We start from the raw sequence: 11,661 nt of genomic DNA, 5'->3' as shown, positions 1-11,661 counted from the left end.
GCACCACAGACGGGGTTGTGTATCAGGAGAGCGGGCATCGTGGTCGCCAGCGTCGAGGCTGTCGTCTCGTCGCTGACGGTGACGAGCAGAGGCAGTGGGCGGAGGACGCTCGTCGTGGTTGCCACAGTGGGGAGAGTGGGCAGGCGTCCAGGTCGCGATTTCGCACGGGCGCTCGATCGTGTGGAGCGCGCGTCCGATCACGCATCCTCGCACGCTGATTGGCTGGAGACGTGAAAAAGTTGCCTTCTTTCAAACGTCAGTCTCTCTTTCTTTATGCACGACCATACGTCCGCCTCCCCGCAGGGACACTCGCATGGCAAAACAGATCCCTGCTCTCAGTCGACGCCACACGCAGCATGTGCTCACCCTCTCGCGTCGGGTCTGCAGACACAACCACCAACTACAGGCCGATAACGCGCTCTCGTCAGTGACGCGTCTCTCGAGTCTCGTGGTCCAGCTCACCATGCAATAGTGCGGCAGACGTCATCCCGTCGTCGACGCGTCCCGCGCCATCACTATAACATGCCCACCAGTTGATAACGCAGCAGACGACTCCTCGTCAGTCATCCGTCTTTCTTTGGCAGATGCACATACTCACGTTGTCGCCATCACCCAGCGCCTATCACTTGAGGATGCGCCAGAACTCCCCCGTTCCTCCTTTCTACTCATCTCGCGGCCGGGTTGTTCATGGCCAAGTCAACGAAGACCAGGGACAGTCGACTGTCTGCGCAGAAAATACCACCGCGAGGCGCCCAAGGTGAGCAGTCCGCATGTCCTACAAGTATCACTCGTACTCACCAAGGATCCTACTCGTTTGCCGCCTTCGTCCGCAGCTGCGCATCACACCGTTGCCCTGGTGAGTCGTCCTCGGTGCTCATGACGCCGGCTCTGTGTGCAAGAGGTGAGTGCGCCCGACTAACCTATCATCTCGCACCCGTGGTAGGCGCAATCTCGCCGGAACTCGACCTTCCGACGCCCGACGCTCTCTCGCTTTGTCGATGGGAGAGTGATTGGTAACCGCAAGTAGCACGGCCTGTCCAGTGTGCGATTGCCGAAGTGAGTAGTTCGGATGAAATCTCATCTGCCGCGTCGGTCCGCAGCTTCCATCGAGTCGGTGGTGGGGGCTGTGTGGCCGCGCCACGTCAGTACCTGCATCCAGAAGCGAAGGACACCCGACGCACCCGTCTGCCGCGTTATCAACCGGCACCCGCTCGCGCTGCTCGCCGGGACTCGATCTGTCCTGTCTTCGCTATACCCGGCGCTCGGGCTCTCTCGCACACCCACGACGTCGCTCGCCGGAACTCGATACGTCGTGTCTTCGTCGATCAGCGTTCCCAGCGCCCGCGGAACATCGCGCGCAGTTCGTTCGAGAGCGAAGAGCGTGCGGAAGGAACCCGCGGACAGGGGCTCGCCGCGGGACGACGATATGTCGTGTATTCGACGGTCAGCACGGCAGGCGCGACGTGGACCGGCCGTGCATGGCGGAGTAGTGCACCGGCAAGGATCGGTGGCGTGTGCGTCGACAGGCGTGCTCCGTGGCCGGTCCGCCGGACGACGATATGTTGTGTATTCGATCGTCCGGACGCCAAAGCCTCGGAGACGATGGCGGGCACGTCGGATGCGGCACCCAGGTACTCCCGCCGACAGACGCAGCGCGGGATCAGCTCTCCAGAGCTCATTCGGTTGCTGGATGACCACGAACCTCGTCGCAACGGCCTCGCACTGCGCCGTCACGAGTGCTCCCAAGGCGGCGGCCTGTGGCTGGCGTAGCGCAACGAGCCGCAGCGTGCACGTCGACGCAGCGCGAACAGGGCACCCCGTGGCCAGCTCGCCGGACGGCGATACGTCGTGTATTCGATAGCCCGAATGCTCGCGTGCGGCGGCGTACCGGGGAGACTCTGAGGGCAGGCACGATGCGTAGCAGCCGTACGTAGTCGTGCTGTGGGAGGGTTCCGCACAGGATGGCGGCGTGCGCGTCGCGGCCATGCCCCTTGTGCGCAGACGAGGTAGGTCCCAGTTCAACCACAGACGCGTTCGGTGTGCGAACGTACACAAGGCCGAGGACACGTCGTTGGCGAGACAGACACGGGAAGCTGGACCGGGATGAGCAGCAAGACCAGATCCGGCGCGGTCAGCTCGTCGTAGGGCCGATGCGCGAGCGGTATGCGTGGGTAGGGTTGCGGACCGATGTGCGACACGCGTGTACGATGGCTGTTGACAGTTACGGCTCAGGATGAGGTCAGAACATGGACGAGTTCGCTGACGTACCTGGGACAGTCAACAGCCGGACGGTGATAATCCTCAGCGTCGTTCGTCCGGCCTACGGCGGTCTGTCGTGATGGATACAAGAGGTTGGGTGTCGGTATCGGGGTGTCCTGGTAGTGTCCCGGAGAGCCAGGCTGTCCGGACAAGGGGTAAGTACTAGATACCCAGTGAAGACTCGATGAACAGCGTACCGTGCGCCTCGCTTGCTACTGTCTAATGAGCTCAGAATCGGGCTCCGGTCGGAATTGTACGTTGTGTGCGTAGATACTTGTGCATGCTCTGAGTGATCGCCCGTGAAACAGGACACTGGTGAGTGTGGCTCGAGGTGAGGGTGGCCGGGAAACCTCACCTGGTCAGCCTCGCCAACCATGAGCCTACATCGCCCGCCGACTATGTGTGTCGGCGAAAATCACCTACGAAGGACAGTCAGTACCAGGGCTATGTGAACTGTGAGTCGACTTACTGAGTCTTGTGCTGCCCGGCTTCGAGCATTGTCGAGAGGGCCTATGAATGAAACAGTCAGTGTAAGCAATAGAACGGATCAGTTCTTGTACTTACCGTGGCGGGCTGGCATAGCTTTGGCTCTGTGAGCGGAGGGTAGACATGCTCCTGTATATATACTGGAGTTAGTTACCCGACTCCGCGGGTGGGCATGCCTCGGCCTCGGGCTATGCCTGGCTGCCCATTGTTCACCCAATTCGGGCACTGGCGGTCAAGACCGCCTTGAGTATGAGCGGCTGATGGTGGCTAATTAGCCGCTGAGTGTTTCAGACCCAGTATGGCACGATTCCTCACTCAGGCTCAGTATGCAGTATTTCCCCATTCTCAAGCCTCACAAACAAAATATTGACTGCTCAGTCAGGCATATTATAGGAACACTCACATATAACAGTCAAGTACTCAAGCTGTCAGCACAAACAAAAAAGGAAATACTGGTGAGCTGATCTATCATCTATCTCGGCTGTCTGCTTCGGGATGCCGCTCCAGAAGGCTGACCTCATCCATCAAATCCAACCCTTGACGATCGGGGATATTCCCCCGACACCTCAGCGGCTGCACATCGTGAGGACACTGTCTGCCCAAGGCTATCAGCCAATCCTGAATTTTCCAGTGTTGGCTGGTACCCTTGAGCAGATCATGTCCTAGACTAACTCTCCCAAGTACATAGATGTTCCATTTTGTAAATACTGCCATGTACATGCAGGGTAACTCACTTCCGCGGCTACATTCCGCAAGTGGAATCAGACGTCGTGTGAGTGCCACTTGGCTCCGAGGCGGCGAGGCCCTCGGGCAAGCGCGCGTGTCACTTCGGCAGGCTAAGTCTCCGCGATCATACAGCGGCTTTATCCTGAAATGGTGTTCAGTCAGAACACCACGTCACATCGTTCCATTCGATGGGCCTGTGCGCGTACCTCAGGCTCGCCGCGCCCGCAAAGGCGCGAGCTCACGGTCGCCCGCCGTAGTCGAGTGCTCCATGGCCCAATGACTTGTGCCCTGACACTGCAGCTTCATGCCTGGAAGCACGGGTGCAGACGTCTCCGAGAGAGACATCCAGATGCGTCGAGACGGGCCGTGTACAGCATGCACGGTGGGGAGAGGACGCGCGAGAGACATCGCGCGCCGCCCAGAACGGCGCGAGATCACTCGATCCGATCTCAGAACACGAGGCTCTCAACCGCTCTGCACGGGCGCTTATGCCTTTCCTCTGCGCGCGATCATCCATTCTGCTGCTCCTGCAGTGCTACCTGGCTCTTGTGCCTCAATGTCCTCGACGTTCGACTCCGTATGCCTGTGCATATGATCGAGAGTACATATATTGCAAGGTATGTGGCCGACACTCACTCGCAGAGGGCAAGAATACTCAGCTCACCGATTCAAGGGCAACCTCTGTACGAGCAGCATACGCACGCTGCAACATATTCTCGCTCGTGTAAAACTTCCGGACGGCGCTCCGCAGAGCGCCCAAACGTGATGCATCAATCGGAACGTCCGCGTTGCCTTCCGACGCTTGGAAAATCGCTAGGGACGAGGAAATAGCGGTTGCACTTGTCCGGAGTTTGCAAGCGACGCCAGGGAACGGCGGGTAGCGGGTATGGGAGACCGTTTCTGGGCGGTGCCAAGACATGGTACGATTTTTGCGCGGCATGCTGGCGACGCACGGACCACCCCACAGAAGGTACAAGGTATAAAAGCCGGTCTTGCTCACCCTGTGTCATTCATCCTCTCTCCGCCTTCTACCTTCGTGCCATTCACTTTCTGTACTTAATCTGCTTACGATGTATTGCACTCCGCCTTTCAACTTTGGTCGGCTCTATTACTTCGCGTCTCCGCTTTCCGTGTCGATGGCCGAGGTAGCAACCCGAGCGATGTTCACGTCCAGCAACACACTCTCTGCGCCGCTGGTATGTATGACCACAAGTTGCTACCTTTATATCAAATGATCCGCGTCATGGGTAAGCTCGTATTGCGGGTAAGATATCTGATCTTGTCTCGCTCGCGTTGAACTGACTAGACCTATTACTATTCGCTCGAAGCTACGTCAGGTGGCTCGGAAATCGGTTCTGTTCTATTCAGGGACTCCGTACACTACGGGTAAGTCTACATCTCGTTGGTCATCTGGTTCACTATCACTCATGTCGCCCCTTGTCCGTGACAGAGACTGCTGTATCATCAAGTGGCGTCTCCCGGCGCCATGGCTGGCGGATGTGATAGCACAGCATCTAGCAGCGGAGCGGTGCCCAGTCGTAACCACTCGTCTCCAAAGATCTAGGGAGACGAATGGTTGCGTTTGCACTACCCACCCAGAGCGGGACACCTTGACGGAGCCGTAGCAGGTGAGGCGCCGATCCTACTCATCGGCGTACCGTGTCGACTCATGTCATAGCATGCCGACAACACATGTCACTCGCAGAAGAGATTCGGTATGCGTCTCGATTGTCTTCCGTATGCTGATCCTCCGCCCGTGTGTGTTGGGTTCGACTCACGCTGCGTTCGGTGCGGGGGCTGCACATGAAGCGAGTCGGGTAGATGATACTCTGGGTCGCCTGCTCAGACCTGGACGAGCTTGTCCAGTCGTCCCGTGCGGTTTCTGCAGCCCGGGAAAGGCCCGGCGAGTCGTGTTGTCGATGAGCCGAGTGCGCAGAGCACGAGTGCAGAGGGCTGCTCGCCGTTACCCCCGGTGCGGCGAACTGGACCACTTTGGTTGCAGCGACGAGGGTCGGCTGCTTCAGATCGCGATACTCACGATCTTGAACGACCCGGCTCCCGAGTCATCGTATGGGGTGGCATTTTCGTCGTGGTCACGATTGTTGCCCATGCCCAATGTGCTGTCCGGTGGTCCACAACACTTATCACGTCCGAGTCGACAGCGCATTCACTGCGGCTCCATTTGTGCTCACATGCTTATGGCAGGCCGTCGACTCTAGTCACGACTTGAAGGTGCGGTATGTACCAATCCATTGGCGCCGCGGGCCGGTCCAACGCTGGACTTCGTCAGCAATCAACTTGAAATGGGCCACGCCACTGATACGACACGCTCCCTTCGAGCAGACGACGACGTCGTGCAACGCCCTCGGTAGATGAGTTTCTCTCTTTCCGGGAACGGTGTGCTGTCTGTGTGTACACGTCTCTAGTCTCTGTCTTCCTGTTTCCGCGTTCACCCTCGTTCTCGTCATCCCGTGCTTTCATCTCGACTCGTCACATCCGTTCTGTCAGGTGGTACGTTCTTGATGTTCTCTGTCTTCATGTGCGCGGCTGACACGCATCTCTCCTCGCTGTAAGTCATGCTGCAGGCGCAATCCCTGGATTACACTTGCGTGCTCTTCGGACATGCAACGGTGTCCCAGATTGTTACGGCAGTTCCGCAGGTACGTCGCATTGTCAAGTGTTCTCGACTTCGGCTGGTGTTCGCGTCGAACAGGCATATTCCCCCAGTGAAATATGTCGCCCAGAGCGATCGACGTGATGAATGGCGACCACAGGTTAGTACACATCGGCTTTCGGCTGCACTGACGATGCTTACCGTGCGCGTTTCGGGCTCTCCTCTACCCTGACATGCTTCTGACGCAGTTCGCGCCTAGACGCGAGGCCGGTACCATGCTGGACGCGAGGCCTCGCATCTGCAGCCCCGTCCTCTCGTGTGCAGATCAGCGTCCCGCCCCTGTCAATCAACAGGCGGTCATTGTCGGCAAGCGGGGTGCACACGAGGTCAATATACGACGTACGTGCCTTGCCGCTGTTCCCCTGCCGCTCACGTCCACCGGTTCCACGTCCCTTGCTGTGCCTGACATCGTCGCGGCTCCCCAGTGCGCGTCCCAGAGGTCGTCTTCTGTGTGACGATCGGCGGCACGGGCGACGTGATCGACTGCCCAGATTGTTGACTCGCGGAGTGAAGTCGCAAGACTCGGAGCTACTACTCTCGCGCGATCGTCAGTCTCGAGACCGCACAGTCCACGACGACTTACTGGGCTACCCTCACCGACACCTCGGACCCCATTGACCAGCTCTGTGTGCGAAATCCCGGCGAAGGCACGTGCAACGAGACTGTCGCTTGAGAAGACGCGGCGGAGGTGTGCGCTGGCGGACGGTGCGTCCCGAATCATCCGAGCAGCCTTCGATGAGTGCGAGTGTCGCAGAGAAGGAAGGCGATTCGGGCAGCGAGGGCGGGGTGCATGCGACGGTTGAGACGACGTGGCGACCCATCGACGTCACGGGCGCAGAACGGCAGACGTAGAGGAGCAGCAGGGCGGGAAGATCAAGCGGCGGTGAAGGAAGGCAGACGGTCAGACCGGTGAGTAGTGCGACACGACGCCGGTGAACACAGGGCCAAAGGAGCGCCGGAGAGACCGTCGCGCGTCCCCCGACCAAGACACGTGGTCGCGTACACAACGTCCAGATCGCCGTGACCACTGACAAGTACTGACAGCCTAAGCACGACCGGCCAGCATGCGTGACGTGCAAGCACTGGCAGCTCAGCTGGTTTGTGTTCCACGACAGTTCCGACGTCTGCATCGTTGCCATCGCATGAACACTGACCGCCTCACTCGGTCCATTGGACGTCTCTCGCCTGTGTCCGCCAACCACGTCAAGTTCCTGTCGGTCCCCGCCGTGAGACGTGAGCTTCGGTGGGTGCGTGTGCCTCCTCGCGGGCCTTGACGACGCACTCATGGTCCCGCCCGCAAGCCCGGAGAGGCCGCTCGGGTATCATGCGCGTTCAACATCATCGGTGACCGCCATCTCAAGACGTCGGCCGCAGGGACGTGTACCACCGTCACTGGCTACGGGTCGTGCGGGGCCGGACTCACGAGCCAATGCCATTGGACGAGGTCGGCAGGTCCGGCGGGACGCTGTCCACGGTGTCTGAAGCAGACCGCTAACTACCCGTCTCGAGACTCGAGGCCCGGTCACGGCCGCGTCATTGCGAGCCGTACAGTGGAAGATGAATGTGGGCGTCGGCAAGACACGGTGGATGCGGGTGCCGGGGGTGTGCGGTGAGTGACGGGACCCACTATAGAGCTGGAGAGAGGTACCACTGCACCGTGCATGGTCTGTCCGGAATGGTGGACGGACGCTTAGGAGGGAGGCTCAGAGGTGTCTCCGGGCCTCGGAACATGCTGCCATGGGGTTCTCACTGCGGTACGCGATAACACGCGCAGTCGCTCTGCGTCGAACGCCAATGTGGGCGTGACTTTGTCGCGAAGACGACATCACGAAGAGCCCCAAACTGGCTCTCGTCACGCCTGCAGGCTGTGCCCACACGGTCGCTGCTACTGACCAGCGGAGACCACGTGTTCAACAACGCCAACAGTCTAGGCCGAGGTGAGTACTCGTCTCTACACTGCATCGGTTCCCGTAGGTTGACGCGAGCCTTACGAGACAAGTGCGTAAGGTAAAAGACGACTAGGGCGAGCGTTATGGAAAGAACACGACCACCAACTCGGATACCCGCCGCGACTGGTAGATGTGTGGAAAGTGCGTACGTCCATTGTTCGACTTGATGCAGGCGTGTTAACAACGTTTCTCAGAACACCGAAGATGAGGTTCTCAAGGCCGCCATCGCAAAGTACGGGAAGAACCAATGGTAAGTCTTGCCGCGCTCGAGTTCTTCCCAGTTGCCTCACACACTTCACCGCAGGGCCCGCATATCCTCGCTGCTCGTCCGGAAGACCCCCAAGCAGTGCAAGGCCCGGTGGTACGAATGGCTCGACCCCTCCATCAAGAAAACAGAATGGTCCAAGACCGAGGACGAAAAGCTGCTGCACCTCGCCAAGCTCATGCCCACCGAATGGCGCACAATAGCGCCGATCGTCGGGCGCACTGCGACGCAGTGCCTCGAGCGGTACCAGAAGCTGCTTGACGAGGCGGAGACGAAGGAACACGAGGAGCTTGGTCTGGCTGGTCCGGGAGAGGAGGCGGGGCCGAGTGCGGACGACGTGAGGAAGCTGAGGCCGGGAGAGATCGACCCTGACCCGGAGACGAAGCCTGCGCGGCCTGACCCCATTGACGGTGAGCTCGATAAGGGTAGTCTCATTTCAGTCATTGATTGCTTGCACAGAGAAGGAGATGTCGTCGGAAGCCCAAGAGTGTTGGTTGCTGGTGGCAGCGATGCGAGCAATAGGTTACTGAGCGAATTCGAGGGTCTGAAGAGGGCACGTATGGCGCGGACACCGAGAACACAGGTACAACGTACGTCTCGATTTTCACCTTACGCCTGTTACTTCCTGACATCGGGATATCGCAGACGACAATGTCATGTCCGAGGCCCAGAATCTACGCAACATGATGGCTGCGCAGACGCCTCTGCTTGGCGACGAGAATACACCTATCCACGCCGACCCCACCGGAGGCACCGGCTTCGAAGGCGCGACGCCACGGCACCAAGTCGTGTTCACGCCCAATCCCCTCGCGACGCCCATGCACGCTGGCGGTACCGACGGCGCCGCCACGCCACGCGAAGTCGCAGCGACACCGGGCTCTGCGCTCATGCGCACACCGATGCGGGACACGCTGAGCATCAACGAGCTGTCCCCGCTACGAGCGCACCTGGGATGAGCGCGACGGAGGGGAAGACGACTCAGGTCTTTGACAAGAGCAAGGTCACCGTCATTTTCGTACTGGGCGGACCTGGTGCCGGTAAGGCTCGCACGTACCACGTTGCTGACGCTCGCTGTAACGTCTCCCGTCTACCCAAGGCAAGGGCACGCAGTGCGCCAACCTTGTGAACGACTTTGGCTTCTGCCACCTCTCTGGTGTGTTCTCGAGCGTCTGCTCCGTGCGCAGTCCTAACAAATGCGGAACACGTAGCTGGCGACCTGCTCCGGGCGGAGCAGAACCGCGAGGGCTCCGAGTATGGCGAGATGATCCGCACCTACATCAAGGAGGGCCAGATCGTGCCCATGGAGGTGACGATCAAGCTGCTCGAGAACGCCATGAAGGCCACCGTCGCTGAGAGTCGGTCCGGCGAGGGCTGGGCGGATGGCAAGGGTCGCTTCCTCATCGACGGGTTCCCCCGGAAGATGGACCAGGCGGTGAAGTTCGACGAGGAGGTGCGCTCTGAGCTATGTCGGTGCGAGACATGGATGCGCTGAAGTAGGCGGCAGGTGTGCGAGAGCTCGCTGGTGCTGTTCTTCACGACGACGGAGGAGGAGATGTCGAAGCGGTTGCTCAAGCGGGGCGAGACTAGCGGCCGGGAGGATGATAACGAAGAAAGCATCAAGAAGCGTTTCCGTACGTCCATGTGCCTTGCACATCAAGGCTAGCATTGATGTCTCGCAGGTGTCTACAAGGAGCAGACGATGCCCGTCATTGAGCATTACACCAAGTTGCACAAAGTCGCCTCGGTATGTGCGCCATGCACCGTTGGCGCATCCTTGCCTAACCATCTGCATATATCAGATCGATGCGACCGCTACCATCGAGGAGGTGCACCAGAAAGCAAAGGCAGTCGTAGAGGAGGTCTTCTCCGGTCAGGCGAGTGGCAACGTCACTGCATAAGGACATCGCATTTCTATACACGATTGGACCCGGTGATGGGCACATAGAAGCAGGGATGAGCCTGATGAGACGTTCACAGAATACACAAGACTAATACCTCTCTGTCGCACGTCGTACACGCTATCGATCTATAACTACAAATGCTCCTGGTCCGTATTTTGAGCGCAAGCCACTTCCTTGACCAACTCCACCATGTCTAGACGTAGACTCCGAACCCGGACTTGTCGTCGGAAGGTGTTGCTGCGGTACATGTCGCCTTTCCGCCTTTCACAATCTCGTGGATGTCGCCATCCGCGCAGACGAGATGTGCCCGGTCGTCAATGTCATCCTGTCGGCGTAAACATGAGTTTGGTTACAGACAGCATATGTGTGTACTCACAGGTTCCCATTCCCAGCCGGCACAGCGGAAGTACTCCACGACTGGCCATCCCTCGCCGCTCTCCAGCACACAGCCATCGTCCGTGTACGTGAGTCCGACATGCGCGCCGTCTTGGTACGCCCCGCCCATGACGCCCTTGACCTTCTCCGAAAACGCCTCCCTGGTCTCCTCCGAGTCCATCTGCACGCTCGGGTCGCGCTCCGGCCTCAGCACGACCACGTCCAGCGCCGCGCCCTCGGGCTTCGCATCCCGCCACAGCGGGGCAATCCTGAACTGCGGCTCGAGCCTGTCGACGTTCACGACAGAGACGAAGTACGCGAACGGGCCGGCGAGATCGACGATCGGGTCGTCCTCCGTGCTCTGCGCGTGCGGCACGAACGCCTTCGCCGCGGGGTCGTACACCTCGACGACGCCCGCGGCCGCGGTGGGGAAGAGCTTGACGGACGCGTGGTACCAGCGCGCGAGGTTCTGCGCGGCGGCGCGCTGGAAGCGTTCGAGGCCGGGGAGCTCCGCGCGGAGGGCCTCGGAGTCGGCGAGGATGGCGGCGTGCAGGGCGGTGGAGGCGACGACGGCGGAGACGGCGACGCGTGGCGGGGCGCGCTTGTTCGGCGGGGACTGCAGCGTGGTGAGCGCGAGCGTGAGCGGCGCGCTCGGGCGGCCGTCTACGAGGGCCTGCACGCTGCGGAGCTTGTAGGCGGTGTCGTCGTCGGTGGGTGCGCGGGGGAAGAGGCTGGCGTAGAGCGCGTTGGCGGTGCCGCTCGGGATAAGGGCGAAGTTGAGCTTGGCGGGGGGCGCGGCGGCGCGCTGGCCCTTGGGCGCGGTGTTCACGAGCGCCTCGATGATCTCGTGGAGGGTGCCGTCGCCCGCGGCGAGGATGACGGTGAAGGGCCCTGCGTGCGCCTCGAGGTGGGTGGTGACGAACGCGCCGGCGTGGCCTGGGTGCGCGGTCGCGAGGACGACGTCGGGCGTGAGGTTGGCGCGCTCGAGGAGGGGGAGGACGTGTTGACGAGCTGCTCTGCGGTGCC

At 60.3% G+C, this 11,661-nt stretch overlaps 6 protein-coding genes across 6 annotated transcripts; 3 read left to right on the top strand and 3 right to left on the bottom strand.

Annotated features, from left to right (window-relative positions):
- The first annotated feature begins 210 nt into the window (after positions 1-210).
- On the top strand, positions 211-639 carry B0H18DRAFT_1080141 (uncharacterized protein). The gene is made up of 3 exons (XM_048031272.1): positions 211-400; positions 463-558; positions 617-639. The coding sequence occupies exons 1-2, from the start codon at positions 274-276 to the stop codon at positions 519-521; spliced, it is 186 nt and encodes a 61-aa protein (XP_047884235.1). The 5' UTR covers positions 211-273; the 3' UTR covers positions 522-558; positions 617-639.
- Positions 640-1,077: 438 nt separating this feature from the next.
- B0H18DRAFT_1132102 (uncharacterized protein) lies at positions 1,078-2,870 on the bottom strand (the record flags this gene model as incomplete). The annotated part of the gene is made up of 8 exons (XM_048035534.1): positions 1,078-1,124; positions 1,182-1,990; positions 2,086-2,211; positions 2,269-2,399; positions 2,457-2,471; positions 2,615-2,655; positions 2,729-2,769; positions 2,824-2,870. The coding sequence occupies 8 exons, from the start codon at positions 2,868-2,870 to the stop codon at positions 1,078-1,080; spliced, it is 1,257 nt and encodes a 418-aa protein (XP_047884234.1).
- A 2,855-nt stretch (positions 2,871-5,725) lies between these two features.
- B0H18DRAFT_1080129 (uncharacterized protein) lies at positions 5,726-7,049 on the bottom strand. The gene is made up of 4 exons (XM_048031271.1): positions 6,900-7,049; positions 6,571-6,850; positions 6,334-6,484; positions 5,726-6,245 (listed from the first exon to the last, which is right to left on the bottom strand). The coding sequence occupies exons 1-4, from the start codon at positions 6,964-6,966 to the stop codon at positions 5,976-5,978; spliced, it is 768 nt and encodes a 255-aa protein (XP_047884233.1). The 5' UTR covers positions 6,967-7,049; the 3' UTR covers positions 5,726-5,975.
- Positions 7,050-8,288: 1,239 nt separating this feature from the next.
- B0H18DRAFT_1080123 (Homeodomain-like protein) lies at positions 8,289-9,382 on the top strand (the record flags this gene model as incomplete). The annotated part of the gene is made up of 4 exons (XM_048031270.1): positions 8,289-8,344; positions 8,399-8,769; positions 8,819-8,949; positions 9,005-9,382. Coding segments are annotated over 3 exons (498 nt in total), but the record flags the coding sequence as incomplete, so codon positions are not given.
- B0H18DRAFT_1090840 (UMP-CMP kinase) lies at positions 9,312-10,257 on the top strand (the record flags this gene model as incomplete). Its single annotated transcript, XM_048032272.1, has 6 exons — positions 9,312-9,396; positions 9,456-9,512; positions 9,568-9,809; positions 9,864-9,990; positions 10,039-10,103; positions 10,159-10,257. The coding sequence occupies 6 exons, from the start codon at positions 9,312-9,314 to the stop codon at positions 10,255-10,257; spliced, it is 675 nt and encodes a 224-aa protein (XP_047884231.1).
- A 196-nt stretch (positions 10,258-10,453) lies between these two features.
- B0H18DRAFT_1132100 (ATP-NAD kinase-like domain-containing protein) lies at positions 10,454-11,644 on the bottom strand (the record flags this gene model as incomplete). Its single annotated transcript, XM_048035533.1, has 2 exons — positions 10,454-10,585; positions 10,637-11,644. Coding segments are annotated over 2 exons (1,140 nt in total), but the record flags the coding sequence as incomplete, so codon positions are not given.
- Between the last annotated feature and the right edge of the window lie 17 nt (positions 11,645-11,661).

Source organism: Fomitopsis serialis, assembly GCF_022376445.1.
Source record: "Fomitopsis serialis strain Sig1Antser10 chromosome Unknown B0H18scaffold_781, whole genome shotgun sequence".
Lineage (NCBI taxonomy): Eukaryota > Fungi > Basidiomycota > Agaricomycetes > Polyporales > Fomitopsidaceae > Fomitopsis > Fomitopsis serialis.
The sequence above is the reverse complement of the archived record's forward strand: the minus strand, read 5'-3'. Positions and strand labels throughout refer to the sequence as shown.

Coding starts and splice junctions, on each gene's coding strand:
- B0H18DRAFT_1080141 (XM_048031272.1), top strand. CDS start 274: ATGCACGACCATACGTCCGCCTCCCCGCAGGGACACTCGCATGGCAAA. Junction 401..462: donor TCTGCAGACACAACCACCAA/CTACAGGCCGAT, acceptor GGTCCAGCTCAC/CATGCAATAGTGCGGCAGAC.
- B0H18DRAFT_1080129 (XM_048031271.1), bottom strand. CDS start 6,966: ATGGGTCGCCACGTCGTCTCAACCGTCGCATGCACCCCGCCCTCGCTG. Junction 6,485..6,570: donor GACGACCTCTGGGACGCGCA/CTGGGGAGCCGC, acceptor CAAGGCACGTAC/GTCGTATATTGACCTCGTGT. Junction 6,246..6,333: donor GCCTCGCGTCTAGGCGCGAA/CTGCGTCAGAAG, acceptor ATGTGTACTAAC/CTGTGGTCGCCATTCATCAC.